Consider the following 12,242-nt stretch of genomic DNA (forward strand, 5'->3'; position numbering starts at 1 on the left):
AAGTGATCCCATACATGCTTTCTGGCTTAAGAAAGGACAAGATCTGCTTTCGCGAAACAAGAGCACAGAACCGGGACTATCAGATAGTCTTGGCCATTGATAACAGTGAGTCTATGGTTCTCAATAATGCGGGAGAAATGGCGATGGAGACTGTTGCGATGGTATCAAGTGCACTCAGTCGTCTAGAGGTTGGAGAGATGAGTGTAGTGAAATTTGGTGGGGACGTTGAGACGGTCCAGAAATTCACAAGCACTATGAATGGGGACAGTGGCGCTAAAATCGTGAAAGAATTCAGCTTTGATGAGAAAAGTACGGACGTTTCAAAACTGATGCAAACCCTTTACGTCTACTTACATGACTCCGGTCTTGTGAGTCAAAGATATAACCCAGCTATAGAACTTGACGTGAAACAAATCATATTTGTGTTGTCTGATGGGCGCTTCTCGGACAAAAATGGGATTGCAAAAGTCTTGAGAGATTTTGCAGCAATGAAAACGTTTGTAGTGTTCATTATTTTGGACCACCCATCGACAGAGTCGATCCTTGAGATGAAAACAGTCAAATTTGTGAATGGGGAAGTTAATGTCGAATACTACATGGACTCATTCCCATTCCCTCATTACATTCTGCTTAATAACTTGAACGAGCTGCCAAACGTACTTGCCGAAGCGTTACGACAGTGGTTCGAGCTTGCATCGCAGAATTAAACTGATTGATATTTGATTTACTTGTTTAGTACTTTTTATAATAAAAAAGTTATAAAATATAGCATTTGTTTTGAAAAAAAGATATTATAAATTAATACTATAGTTATAATATAATATATTTAAATTAGACAAAGCTATAAAATATAGCATTTGTTTTGAAAAGGAGACATCACTTAAAAACGAAATCTGCAATGTAGGAAACTTAATTATTCGGCGGCGTTGAACATGGCGGCTCTCTCTTTCAATCTTTTACGAGACTCCTCTTTCTTTTTTCTTTCCTCTTCTTCTTTCTTCTTCTTTTCAGCTTCAAGACGAGCATTCTCCTCTTTAAGAGCCTTCTCTCGTGCTTTGGAATCATCGCCTTTATCAACAGCACGTTGAGCTTTTCTTTTCTTGGCGGCCGCAGTCACCTCCATCTTGTTCAAAGCGAGTTGGTCTTCACTCTTCATTTGCGCAAGTTCATTTTGTGCTGTCATTCCCTTGACTCCACCCTTTGCTGCTTCACCTTCAAGCTTTTTCATCTTTGCGTTACGCGCGTTTTTGATGTCCATTACCTTCTGGAACTCAGTTAAAGCTTCGTCCAATGCTTTCAATAACTCCGGAGTTGCATTACCCGCCTTCTTCTCAAAAAGGTCTTTTAAGGTCTTGTTGTATTGGAACATCATGTAATCAATGAACGAAAATCTATGTCTGGTCTCAATGCCATTTGCTTTCAATTTTTCTCTGAGCTGAGCAATGGTAGTGGTCTCCCCACGCTTCTCCATGAAGACATGCATAGTGTCTTCTTCTAACGTGTCGAAGTCAGTGGTGGTATATCCTTTGAAGGATGAAGCAGTGTCTAAGACTTCATCAAACTTGCCTTGGAATTCTAACACAAATTGAGTGAGGAAGACTTTGGCTTGTTGTTCGACCTTTTGGTCCAACAATTCTTTGTATTGAGCTTTGAAATCGGCCATTTGATGTGATTTTTGGATTCATCTCAAAATTGCTTTAATATTCGAAACTTGCTTTTGGAGTTCACCTCTTGGCTCTGGTGGAATTTGAAAAAAAATAGATTTGTACCAAATGTATTAATTCGGTTTACTATAATTTATAGTATCCATTCAATACCAACAAAACTGTTGAATTGTACATAAATATTTAAAGGCGAAATATCTGATTTTTAACAGCAATTTTTGGCATTTCTACAAGCATTTTGATAATACCAAAGTCATTTTTAGAGATTTCTATAATACTATTAATGGCAATTAAATAACACTTTTTCTGTTGTTATGTAGTATATTATTCGATATATTTTACTAAAATATCAATTATACAAACTGTAATGTTATTGCATTTATAATGGACGTTTATATTGAGAGGAAAGTGAAGGGTCTAATTAAAAATAAACAAGTAAAAGAACTATAACAATTGATAAAAATACTTATAATTTATAGTTTCAATACTGCTTAACAAAGTCAGAAGGAAATGATTGTGAAACTCATCAAAGAGATATAGAAAGAGATAGAGTCTTATAAAAGTACTCTGAAGCATCTTGATAACCACAAGACAATAGAGAAATGATCATTCTACTCTTGGTGATAACAGTGTCTTTATCCGAAGAATGTCTTTGTACATTACTCATTCCTCAAATGTCAACACTGAACTCTTATTCGTGTCCTGATGTCTCGAAATGTACAATTGAAATACCAGCCGATATCCACGAAGTCTTTGATGTGCCATCTAATATCCCTTTAATTATTAATACGGAGTCTTTGACTATGAAAATATCAAAGGACACTAATATCCCTTTACTCACGTTAGTTACTAGCTTTTCTATTAGAGAGAACCAAATATCAGTGTATCCAGAGGACGGAAGTGATAACCCAAAGTTTGTGGTGAATGAAATGAATGTTATAGAAAATCAAATGGACTTTGTCGACCACCGAGTCATCCACAAAATGTCGATGTTCACCAACTCGACATTTCACACATCAAATGAAAAAGTTGAAATTGAATTCTACCCAGAGACTGTCTCTTCATTGGAATCAATGACAGAACAGCCACTTCGGTTCTTTAAAATATCAAATTATGGAAGTCTGTCATTAAAGAACGCAGAGATATCATTTTTGAAAGAAAACAGTGGAAGTGTCATCCATGCAGAGAGTTCTAAATTTGATGTTGTTGTTTTGGAGTCATCCGAACCAAAGCTGTTTTGTACAAAATGTACAATAAGAGCTTTCCACGTCGTTGGAGACTATGAGGACATCCGATTGTACATTTTAACGAACGATGAAACACCGATGGTGGAGAAGCTTGATGTTATAGAATTTGAGAATGAAAACAGTTACAAAATAGGTAAGAAGAGCGAATGGTCATCACATAAGGATTTGAGGGTGTCATGTAACCCAAAGGAAGTACACTTAGTTGAGAAAGGTGGGTTGTCTGTGTGTCAACCCCGAGTGTGTTCTGATACAGTAGACAATTGGAAAGCAACTTGTTTAGTCGATGAAACTGTTTCAAACACTGAAATAACAAATTCAGTGTTAATCCTTAGTCATAGCGAGACGTACAACAACGAAATGATACCACGGAAAGTGACTGAAATTATTGTCGATGCTGACACTGATAATGTCATAACTTTAAAGGCGTTGTCTTTTTCTAAACTCAGTGTTCTAAAAGGGAGTTGTGCCGTTGAAAATTGTGTCATTCCAAATGTCGAGTTGGCTGAGAGTACAACTTCTAAGATCTCCTTTACTAATATCGAAAAAATTCTGATCCGTAGAAACGCTAATGTAACATTGTCCTCTTGTTCTTTTGGCTCGCTGTTTGATGCAACTGGAGCGACTGTGACGTTTTTGGGTACTTCATCTATTGCATCAATAAAGAAAAGCCGAGTGATATTATCGAACAACAGAATAACATTCGCCGATGATGCACAACTTCTTTCAAAAACTCCATCAGACGCCTTTTTGGATCAAAACGAAGTCTCAATTGCGACAATTAAAAATCCAGTCTGGGAAGCGAAAGAAACGACTGTTGTCTTGATGAGGAGTAACACCATTACAAGGCTTCATAAGGAAGGATGTCAACTTTTCATTGCAACCAACTCTGAGCACCAAATCGCATTTGATGGTGAAGAAGAGAACGAAGAGGGTATTAAAACAGATAACATGATTCTTGACCAGATGAGTAGTGCAGTGTATCTCTGTGGAGAAAACGACAACCATTTGACCGAAAACAATTTGTATAATCTGATGACAGAAGTCAACACGTTTTTCTGGAGACAGCAACGCGAAGTTAAGACGTACATCGAGTGTAAAGTTCCAAAGGGTATTGATCACAATTACGACTTAAAAGCAACGAATTGCTTGTGTGACTTTTCATCGACTTGTGCCTTTGTATTTGAGGATGATGATGTTCACATCAAAGTCCCACAATTTACTCGAACCCTTGGAATCATCATGGCCAAAAACTTAACGATTGAGAAGTCTGACGAAGATGTTGAAATTGGAGGAATAGTGATGGAAAGTGGACTGTTTGATTCAACAGTTCGAGTCAATGTGTTAGTCAACGAAAAAGGAAAACTCGTTATAAGAGGGAGAGAAGTAGAAATATCATTGTATTTAGGATTAGGTAATGGGAATAAGACAGTATCACTCGAAGACAATTCGTCCGTGGTGATTGGCGGAATATTACATAACGTGGTGATAATAGTGTCGAATGGAAGTTCGTTAGAACTCGAAGGGACGTATTCTGAGACAAAGGTTGAGTCTTCTGAGATTTACTTGTCGAGTAACTCGATGATGTTCTGTATGGAAAATGACTTTGTCAGGTTTTCAAAATCTAAAATAGTTATTGAACATACGAACCAACACGCAATAGCTATTTCTTCGCATGTGTCATTCGACAAAGAGTCTTCCGTCGTATTTAAAATGACAAACAAGAAGTTAGACAAGAAGTATATGTACGTCTTTTTCTCTTCGAATGGGTACAATGAAGAAATGGTTGACACAATTCAATTGAAGTACAACACAAGAACGATAGAAAAGGAGTTAACAAACGAGTGTGGTGGTGTCTTTAAAATGGCAAATGTGAAATTAACTGCGCCGAAATGTCTCAAGTCTCCTTTTAATTTGTTTGGATCAATGATGAATGAACCAGTGAATTGGAGAAAACATTCCAAAAGAGACAGTTCCATCTTTTCTGTGGTGTTTGTGCTAATGGGGTTCTTAGCGCTCACTGTTGTTGTGTTTATAGTGAAAGGGTCAATTAGTGCCAAGACAAAGAAGAATGTATTAGTGGAGTAAGTAATTATTTAATACTATATTATTTAATTCAAGTATTATAATTGATGGTTAATTAATTTAATGACAACTTAATACTTTTCTTATATCAAAGTGTTAAATGAAACTAGAAATTATAGTAAATATAAAATTCACTGTTTCTAATTATAATTCAGTTGTAATTATTATTAGTTTATTATATTAATATATTAACCGAATTATTTTTTTGAAACATTTCATCAAAAATATTTCAAAGTAAAAATATCTTATTTATTTAATAAATTTGCATGTCCACAAATTTTTTTTATGAATCTTTAGAAATAGAGAAACACTAACAATCTCAGAAGTGACATTCCTTTAGTCATGTCAAGTAATAACGTCTACGACTATTTAAAAAGCTTTATCCCAGGAGCTGATGAATGTTTTGTGACATTAAAAGCTGCGGTAGAGGAACATACGAACAAACCTAACCCAATCGTCCCAACGAATTTAGAGAATACACCACCCGACGAGGCCATTTCGATTCTTAATAAGTTTATTGAGAAGACAAAAGACTATGAGGGAAGTTACACTAATTTTGCAAAAGAGATTTCAAGGACGTTGGCGACATTGGAAGACTTAACTGACTTAGTCAATGCGCTTAAAGTCAAGTTCAAAGAAGACATCGACGAAATGACACATTTGCGGAACACCGCGTTGAAGATGATAATGGACAAAGAGAAACAACGATATGAGAAAGAACTCGAGACCAACTCATTTCGAAAAGCGCGACTTCAAACGACGTTGACGACTAAAGAAATTGAGTTGAAAAAAAGAATGTCCCTTTCTTTCATCCCAGAAGACCTTCTCGTGTCCTTTGAAATCCCCGTGAAAGTCGAGAAGAAGGACCAAACAGATAAAATCGACAAATCCGAGACTTTCGACGGGTTTTCGAAAATCGAAACGGTGTTCGACGCTGTCGAGAAAGTCGAAAAACAGAAATTGCAGACGTGTAATGATCGAGAGAAAGCAAATGGCATTCAAACGTTACAAGACGAGCAACATGTACATCACAAAGTCAAATTACAACCGGCAAACAGTGCCCCGAAGTCTTCAAACTCATCGAAAGAGCGGACTATTAACATCGAAAATCCATTCAATCGCACAACACAAATAGCAAAACCGGGCAGCTTCCCAGAGTATTTCACTTTATCGCATTTATCGACGGCAATTTCGCAACGCGACGAATCCGCAAAATTCAATCCAAAACTTCCGCAAAAAATGAATCAAACAGTTGTCAAGGAAACGGGTGGCTTGATCGGGTCGTTGGACGCGAACTCGGCGCCCGCATTCACCCCGCCGAAAGTTCGAATTCACAAAACGGTCCAATTCAACTCGGAAAAGATAGTGAGACAATTGACAGTCAACAACGCAATCACTATCGGCACGGGGCTCTCCGAAATCATTTGGATCAAAGGAAATGTTATTGGAAATGTTATTGGGAAGATCTTTGCGATCAGTAAAGACGGCGTCTCTGAAATAGTGTTTGGACAAAACGAAGTTCCGTTGCGGTGTAATCAGAAGAACACAAATTTCCCGGAAGGAACACTTTTTGAGACTGACGAGAACGAGTTGTTTGCGTACTCTGAGTCGGCTAACACGACGTGGAAGTTCTCGAATGGCAACTTAAGTGTGTTGAATGTGACGAAACCGATATTCCCGAAGAACAAAGACGACTTGTTAGAGATCCCACTCCCAGACAAAAGTCTTGCAAAAGTGTCTTCCAAGCAGAAGCAGACGACTGCGCAGATAGGGTTTTACTTCACCAATGTCGACGTCAAAGCAAAGAACATCTTTAAGACGAAGACCGTCGATCGGAGTGCCTTATGTTTCACGTCGAAAGGGTTATTAGAAATAGATCCCACAAAGGTTGTGTGTGTAGAAACGATACCTCCCTGTGTTGATGCTGCTGTGACCACCCGTGGGGTCTTACTTGTTTCCAAGAAGAAAGTGTATTGGGTCGACTTCGAGAAGAGTGAGTCGCTCTATGTGAATTTACACACCGACGACTTCTTTGATAAGAACGCAGAATACACGTCTTGTTTTGCAAATGGCAGTGCGATAATGATTGGTGATAATTTAGGAAGAGTGACCTTCTTTCGAGTAAATGAGTTGTTTTAGTTTGAGGTTTTGCTCCACCTCAAAACTACTATTAAGTATAATACTTTTAACTATATAAAATGGTATAGAGTATTAGTTTGTATGAAACTATAAAGTACTATATAGTAACACAAAGATGAAAAGCACTGAACTTATTTCTTGAAAGTTCTTCCGCTAGCAGTTTTCTTCTCGACTTCTCTTTCAGGCTTAGCTCTGTTGAGAACCAATTGCAAGTGTGAGACTTTATTTCTCATTCTGATGTGCAAGAAAGCTTTAGAGCACTTGATGTGGTAGTTGATGTAATTTCTGCATGTCATGAGGACTTCAAGAGTTTTCTGTGGGTTAGCCAAATGTCTCTTTTCGAACAAGAAAGAGATGTAGCAATTGTCTTCTGCAAGGCCGGAGACGTCTTTCAATTCGGCGGGTGGTGGTGCGTTCTTTCGAGTCACCACATCGCAACTTGGGCACCCGGCTTGTCCTTTAGCGAATTCGTTAACAAAGACTCTCCCGAAGACAGCGTCGTCTTTGTCGTCGAATTTGATAGAGAAGATGACGGTCATTCTATCGCCACTTGATTTGACCCAATAGGACTCGCCTGGTCTATAATCAATTTGAATGACTTTGTCGTCACCTTTTCCTTCTTTAGCTTTAGTAGCAGCAATGAAAGCTGGGGCAATCAACATGTTAGTAAGTAACTTAGAGCAATCCATAGCGTAAGACTCGTTAGTACCAGATGGAGCTTTGGCTGGAATAGTTAACATGAGGCTGTACTTGTCATCATCAGATGGAGCAATGGCGTCTTTGTAAATAGTTTTAAGGTGATCGAAAGCACCAAAAGATTCTAATTGTTTCCAGCATTGCATGTATGCGTATACCTTCATTTCTCCTTCTTTTCGAATGATGAACCACATCATCTGATTGAAGTCCGCCAAAGTCTCTTTAAACGACTTTTTAGGAGCGTCTGTAAGTTGCTCCAACACTCTGGCGTATACAATGCGGTTATATGTCTCTAACTGGATGCTTGGGGCCATTGATTTGAAATTATTCAGTTCGTAACGTTTTTAGTTTCCTTGCCTTTTCCAAGTTCCTTTTTTTTAATTGGACTAAGATAACTCTACAATTTCAGTGATTTCTGTTGGATATTTTGAGTCCTATACAACGGGTTATTAAACTAATTGAATCAGAGTTTGAAGCGTTTTTTTTATCTGTTTTTTTTTCTTCTTCATTATAAATTATAAAATTGAATTATAATTTAATTTACTATTCTGCTGATAATAATAATATATAATATATTTATGATAAAAATAACAATAACAAAAAGAATCTATTTTAATTATAAATATACGATAATAATAATTATATTTATAATTAATAAAGAAATTATAAATAAACTAGAAATAATCTAATACTATAAGAACCAACAGAAAAAGGCAAATGACTTTCAAAGACGATGGGTGGACAGAGACGGAAGTACCGAGGCACCGGAGTACACTAACGCGCTATGATTTTAGTGATGTTGAAGATGTCAAGAGTTCATTATTTGTGACAAAACTCTTTAAAATATTAGGATTTCAAAAAGAAGAGCGGGAACATATTCAACTGATAGTTCAAAACAATGGGGGACAAGTGACAAACAAGAAGGAATTGGACTTTGCGATTCTGAACGACAATTTTCAGGGCGCTTCGAAGAGGAAATATGATGACGAAATGAAGTCGCGGTCATTACAATGGTTTTTTAAATCGGTGTATGAAGGGAAGATCTATGATGCCGATGAAGGAGGGTCTGCACGGACATCTTTAGACATTGGGATTGCTCAAAACGACGTGAAAAAGAATATATTTCCCGACGAAGAAAATTTCAAGACTTTGTCTGGTGTAGAAGTGTCGACAACCAATGGAGGAGACACGCGAGATAACACAGAAGAGTCGAATGTCTTCATCGACTCACATTTTGCAGAGCCTCTTCCAACCTTGTTTGATGGTCTTGTTGGGTATTTTGATGATTCTCTAAGTTCTATCGAGAAGATACTTCAACAGCACTTTGTTGGATATGGAGGGTCAGTTTCATGTGCTATAAGTAAGCGTGTGACACATTATTTTGCAAATCAAAGTGTAGCTCCCACTCTTATTAAGTACAAAATAGTGAATGACAATTTGAAGTTTGTGAAGCCTGAGTGGATCTATTTGTGTGTGAATTCAGGGCAAGTCCAACCCATCGAGAATTACTTGATACTCTCAGAACACACCGACACAGTACTTGGCATCTAATTCATTGGTATAATACTTTTATTAGTAATTTTTACTAGTTCATGCACGACTTTTTTTCCATCACAAATAGTTTCATAATACCATTTATTGCTAATACTTTTCATTAACTTAACTTCAAAAGAAAAAGTGGAAAACTAAAAAATATTTAATGAGCCAACAATTCTTCGAGACACTCGTCCAAAAATATCCGGACTACGCTACTCTGTGCAAATCACTTGAAGACTTTAAGGCGAAGAAACTGTATTTCCAACTCACATCAGAGGCAGAGAACTTCGTCAACGACCCATTTCTTAGAAACACGGGAATACTCTTCGAGTTCTTCGACGTCTTCCTCAAAGACATCCAGAAGAAAATTAACCCAATCAAACTGACGCAAATCGTCATTTCGATTTGTAAGAACAACACAGACTACCAAACGTGTATTAAGTTGGTTACCTCGATTTCAGAAGACGTTAAAGCAGACTTGGGAGCACGTTGCTTGTGCTACTCGACTATTGGGATATACCAACTGTTGGCTCACAACGTTCCATTAGCAAGAGATGAGATTGACAAAGTCGACAAATTGTTAGAGCACGAAGAGGGACTGGAGGCTGTTGTATACAGTCAGTACCATTTACTTTGCACTCGTTTTTATGAGGCCAAAAACGACGCAAACGAGTTTTTCATATCCGGAGTGAAGTACCTCAAATTTGTTGATCAAAGCAGTTTGGATCTCGATGAGAAGACTAAGTTTGTAACAAGTTTAGTCATCGCCGCGCTTGTGGGAAACAAAGTGTATAACTTTGGTGAGTTTTTGAATAACCCGATATGTGAGGCGTTAACAGACAACGGCAGAGTTTCGCAACTCATCGAGCTTCTTCGTGCAATCAACAATGGTAACATGAAGATGTACTTAAAGGTACAAGAGGACTTATCACAACTCTTTTCCACAGAACCTTCCCTCATTCAAAACAAGAATCAAATCATCGAAAAGGCGTCAATTGTCTCTTTGATGGAATTGATATTTAGAAGTATGACAGAAAATAGGACGTTTTCTTTCACCAAAATAGCAGAAGTCACTTGTGTGCCTTTGAATAGTGTCGAAATTCTGGTGATGAGAGCATTGTCACTTGGCCTTGTTAAAGGATTCATTTCACAAGTTCAACAAGAGGCTACTTTCTACTGGGTACTTCCTCGGATTTTGGACAAAACGCAGTTCCAATTCGTCTCGAATAAACTCAACGACTGGATGCAGATGACTCGAAAGACTCTCGGAGTCATCGAAAGCGCTGGGGTCCAACTTTAAGCACTTTTTTATGAGGTTTTCTTTATAGTTTAAATTGTTAATAAGTATGGTTATATATTAAACCTCATTATTACTGAGTTCTTTTCATCATCTTTTTTACCATAATCTGAAGAGTTAAAAACATATCTTAGGTATTTTAGAGAGAATTACATTGTATTACTAATTATTTATCTAAGATATTTAATCAAAATCCACGAATATAAAATACAACTATTTTTAGTAAAATACTAATTAACGAATAGTTTATACCATTATCAATAATATAATTATAATAAATTAACGTATTTTTTTCCTCAAAGAAAAGTCGGACGTTATAAAGAACTGGTTATAATTGATATTAATAAATCGACCTATTTATTAATAAAATTATTTAAGTAAGTTAATAGTTTCAATTAAGAGACGACCCAAAGTGAAGAAAAAGACGAGTAACCAGTAAAAGAAAACGGGTAGGACGTGAATTAGATTAGATTTCCTTGACGATTTTAATCAAGTAGTCGAATTGGAGGTGTGTGACTTTGTCATCATCAAAGAATTTGACGTTTGACTTGTACTCTCCTCTAGCCAAAAGTCCGGAAGGAGCTTCATTCCAATCATTCTTTGGGAGTTCAAGAGCTTGGAAGTCATTCTTTGGTGGATAACTTCCGAGCATCTCCTCGTCAGCAGCGACTTGTTTACCGAGTTTTGAGACTGTATTAAGGATTCTGAAGCCCAAGACTGGTTGGTGCTGTACTCTGAAAGTGACTCTCATTTTGAATTCTTCACCTTCCTTAATGTTAATTGGAGTCGTTTTGGCCTTTTTCATGTCTTCTTCAGTTTTCAATTTAAGAACAACGGGGTCTCTGTCTTTGAAGAGGACGGCAAACTCGGAGATGACAACACGGCGTGGGTCATCCTTTGGTGGGACGTAGTCTTGGTCGATCCCAAGTGACTTCAAATAGGCAACCAACGATGGGTCCTTCTCGCCTTTCACTATATCCTGTACTGACATCTGTGATTTTCGAGTTTTAGCCCCGTTTTTCTTGTTATGTGCTTTCTCTCCCCAACCTTTTTCAAGTTCAAACCATCTCGTATTCTTTTTGCAAAACTCTTTCCCATTTTCTATCGGTTATTACTTTTGTTAATTGTTTTTACTATAATATATTATCAAAGAATAGGATATGGCAAAATCCGAAAGTGTGATGACGTGGACTTTCCCGTTTTTCAAGTAATTGTTTAATTTAATGAATAATTTTTTTACTATCTTCCAAATATACTTATCAAATAAGTATATTTTAATAATTGAATTGTACTATATATATTATTTAACTGTTATTAAATAATAATAAAATATATCACTAATCATAGTTCTTGTAATATAATAAATTAATACTAGCTTTTTATTAGTTAACGATCTTTAAAAGTTCTTCTTTTAATTCTTTGATGACTGGGGATTTTTCATCCACAGAAAACAGAACATCCCTGATACCATTTTTCACACACAACGACTTGAAGTCCTTTTGGTTGTGATGAAGAATTTCAATAGCCATCGCTTTCTAATTTTGTATTAATTTTTGTATTTAAACATTTTGATGACAAACA

The 12,242-nt window shown here is 36.8% G+C and overlaps 8 protein-coding genes across 8 annotated transcripts; 5 read left to right on the forward strand and 3 right to left on the reverse strand.

Annotated features, from left to right (window-relative positions):
* Nucleotides 1-2: 2 nt before the first annotated feature.
* Nucleotides 3-707, forward strand: EIN_378150 (midasin, putative; the record flags this gene model as incomplete). The annotated part of the gene is made up of 1 exon (XM_004182818.1): nucleotides 3-707. A coding segment is annotated over one exon (705 nt), but the record flags the coding sequence as incomplete, so codon positions are not given.
* Nucleotides 708-913: 206 nt separating this feature from the next.
* EIN_378160 (hypothetical protein) lies at nucleotides 914-1,663 on the reverse strand (the record flags this gene model as incomplete). Its single annotated transcript, XM_004182819.1, has 1 exon — nucleotides 914-1,663. One exon carries the CDS (start codon nucleotides 1,661-1,663, stop codon nucleotides 914-916), a length of 750 nt encoding a protein of 249 aa, XP_004182867.1.
* Nucleotides 1,664-2,266: 603 nt separating this feature from the next.
* EIN_378170 (hypothetical protein) lies at nucleotides 2,267-4,996 on the forward strand (the record flags this gene model as incomplete). The annotated part of the gene is made up of 1 exon (XM_004182820.1): nucleotides 2,267-4,996. The coding sequence occupies one exon, from the start codon at nucleotides 2,267-2,269 to the stop codon at nucleotides 4,994-4,996; it is 2,730 nt and encodes a 909-aa protein (XP_004182868.1).
* A 339-nt stretch (nucleotides 4,997-5,335) lies between these two features.
* EIN_378180 (hypothetical protein) lies at nucleotides 5,336-7,132 on the forward strand (the record flags this gene model as incomplete). Its single annotated transcript, XM_004182821.1, has 1 exon — nucleotides 5,336-7,132. One exon carries the CDS (start codon nucleotides 5,336-5,338, stop codon nucleotides 7,130-7,132), a length of 1,797 nt encoding a protein of 598 aa, XP_004182869.1.
* A 131-nt stretch (nucleotides 7,133-7,263) lies between these two features.
* EIN_378190 (hypothetical protein) lies at nucleotides 7,264-8,142 on the reverse strand (the record flags this gene model as incomplete). The annotated part of the gene is made up of 1 exon (XM_004182822.1): nucleotides 7,264-8,142. The coding sequence occupies one exon, from the start codon at nucleotides 8,140-8,142 to the stop codon at nucleotides 7,264-7,266; it is 879 nt and encodes a 292-aa protein (XP_004182870.1).
* Nucleotides 8,143-8,545: 403 nt separating this feature from the next.
* Nucleotides 8,546-9,379, forward strand: EIN_378200 (hypothetical protein; the record flags this gene model as incomplete). Its single annotated transcript, XM_004182823.1, has 1 exon — nucleotides 8,546-9,379. One exon carries the CDS (start codon nucleotides 8,546-8,548, stop codon nucleotides 9,377-9,379), a length of 834 nt encoding a protein of 277 aa, XP_004182871.1.
* Nucleotides 9,380-9,527: 148 nt separating this feature from the next.
* On the forward strand, nucleotides 9,528-10,664 carry EIN_378210 (26S proteasome non-ATPase regulatory subunit, putative; the record flags this gene model as incomplete). The annotated part of the gene is made up of 1 exon (XM_004182824.1): nucleotides 9,528-10,664. One exon carries the CDS (start codon nucleotides 9,528-9,530, stop codon nucleotides 10,662-10,664), a length of 1,137 nt encoding a protein of 378 aa, XP_004182872.1.
* Nucleotides 10,665-11,127: 463 nt separating this feature from the next.
* EIN_378220 (Rho GDP-dissociation inhibitor, putative) lies at nucleotides 11,128-11,652 on the reverse strand (the record flags this gene model as incomplete). The annotated part of the gene is made up of 1 exon (XM_004182825.1): nucleotides 11,128-11,652. One exon carries the CDS (start codon nucleotides 11,650-11,652, stop codon nucleotides 11,128-11,130), a length of 525 nt encoding a protein of 174 aa, XP_004182873.1.
* Between the last annotated feature and the right edge of the window lie 590 nt (nucleotides 11,653-12,242).

The sequence above is a fragment of the Entamoeba invadens genome (assembly GCF_000330505.1).
Source record: "Entamoeba invadens IP1 unplaced genomic scaffold scaff_1105074724957, whole genome shotgun sequence".
NCBI lineage: Eukaryota > Evosea > Mastigamoebida > Endamoebidae > Entamoeba > Entamoeba invadens.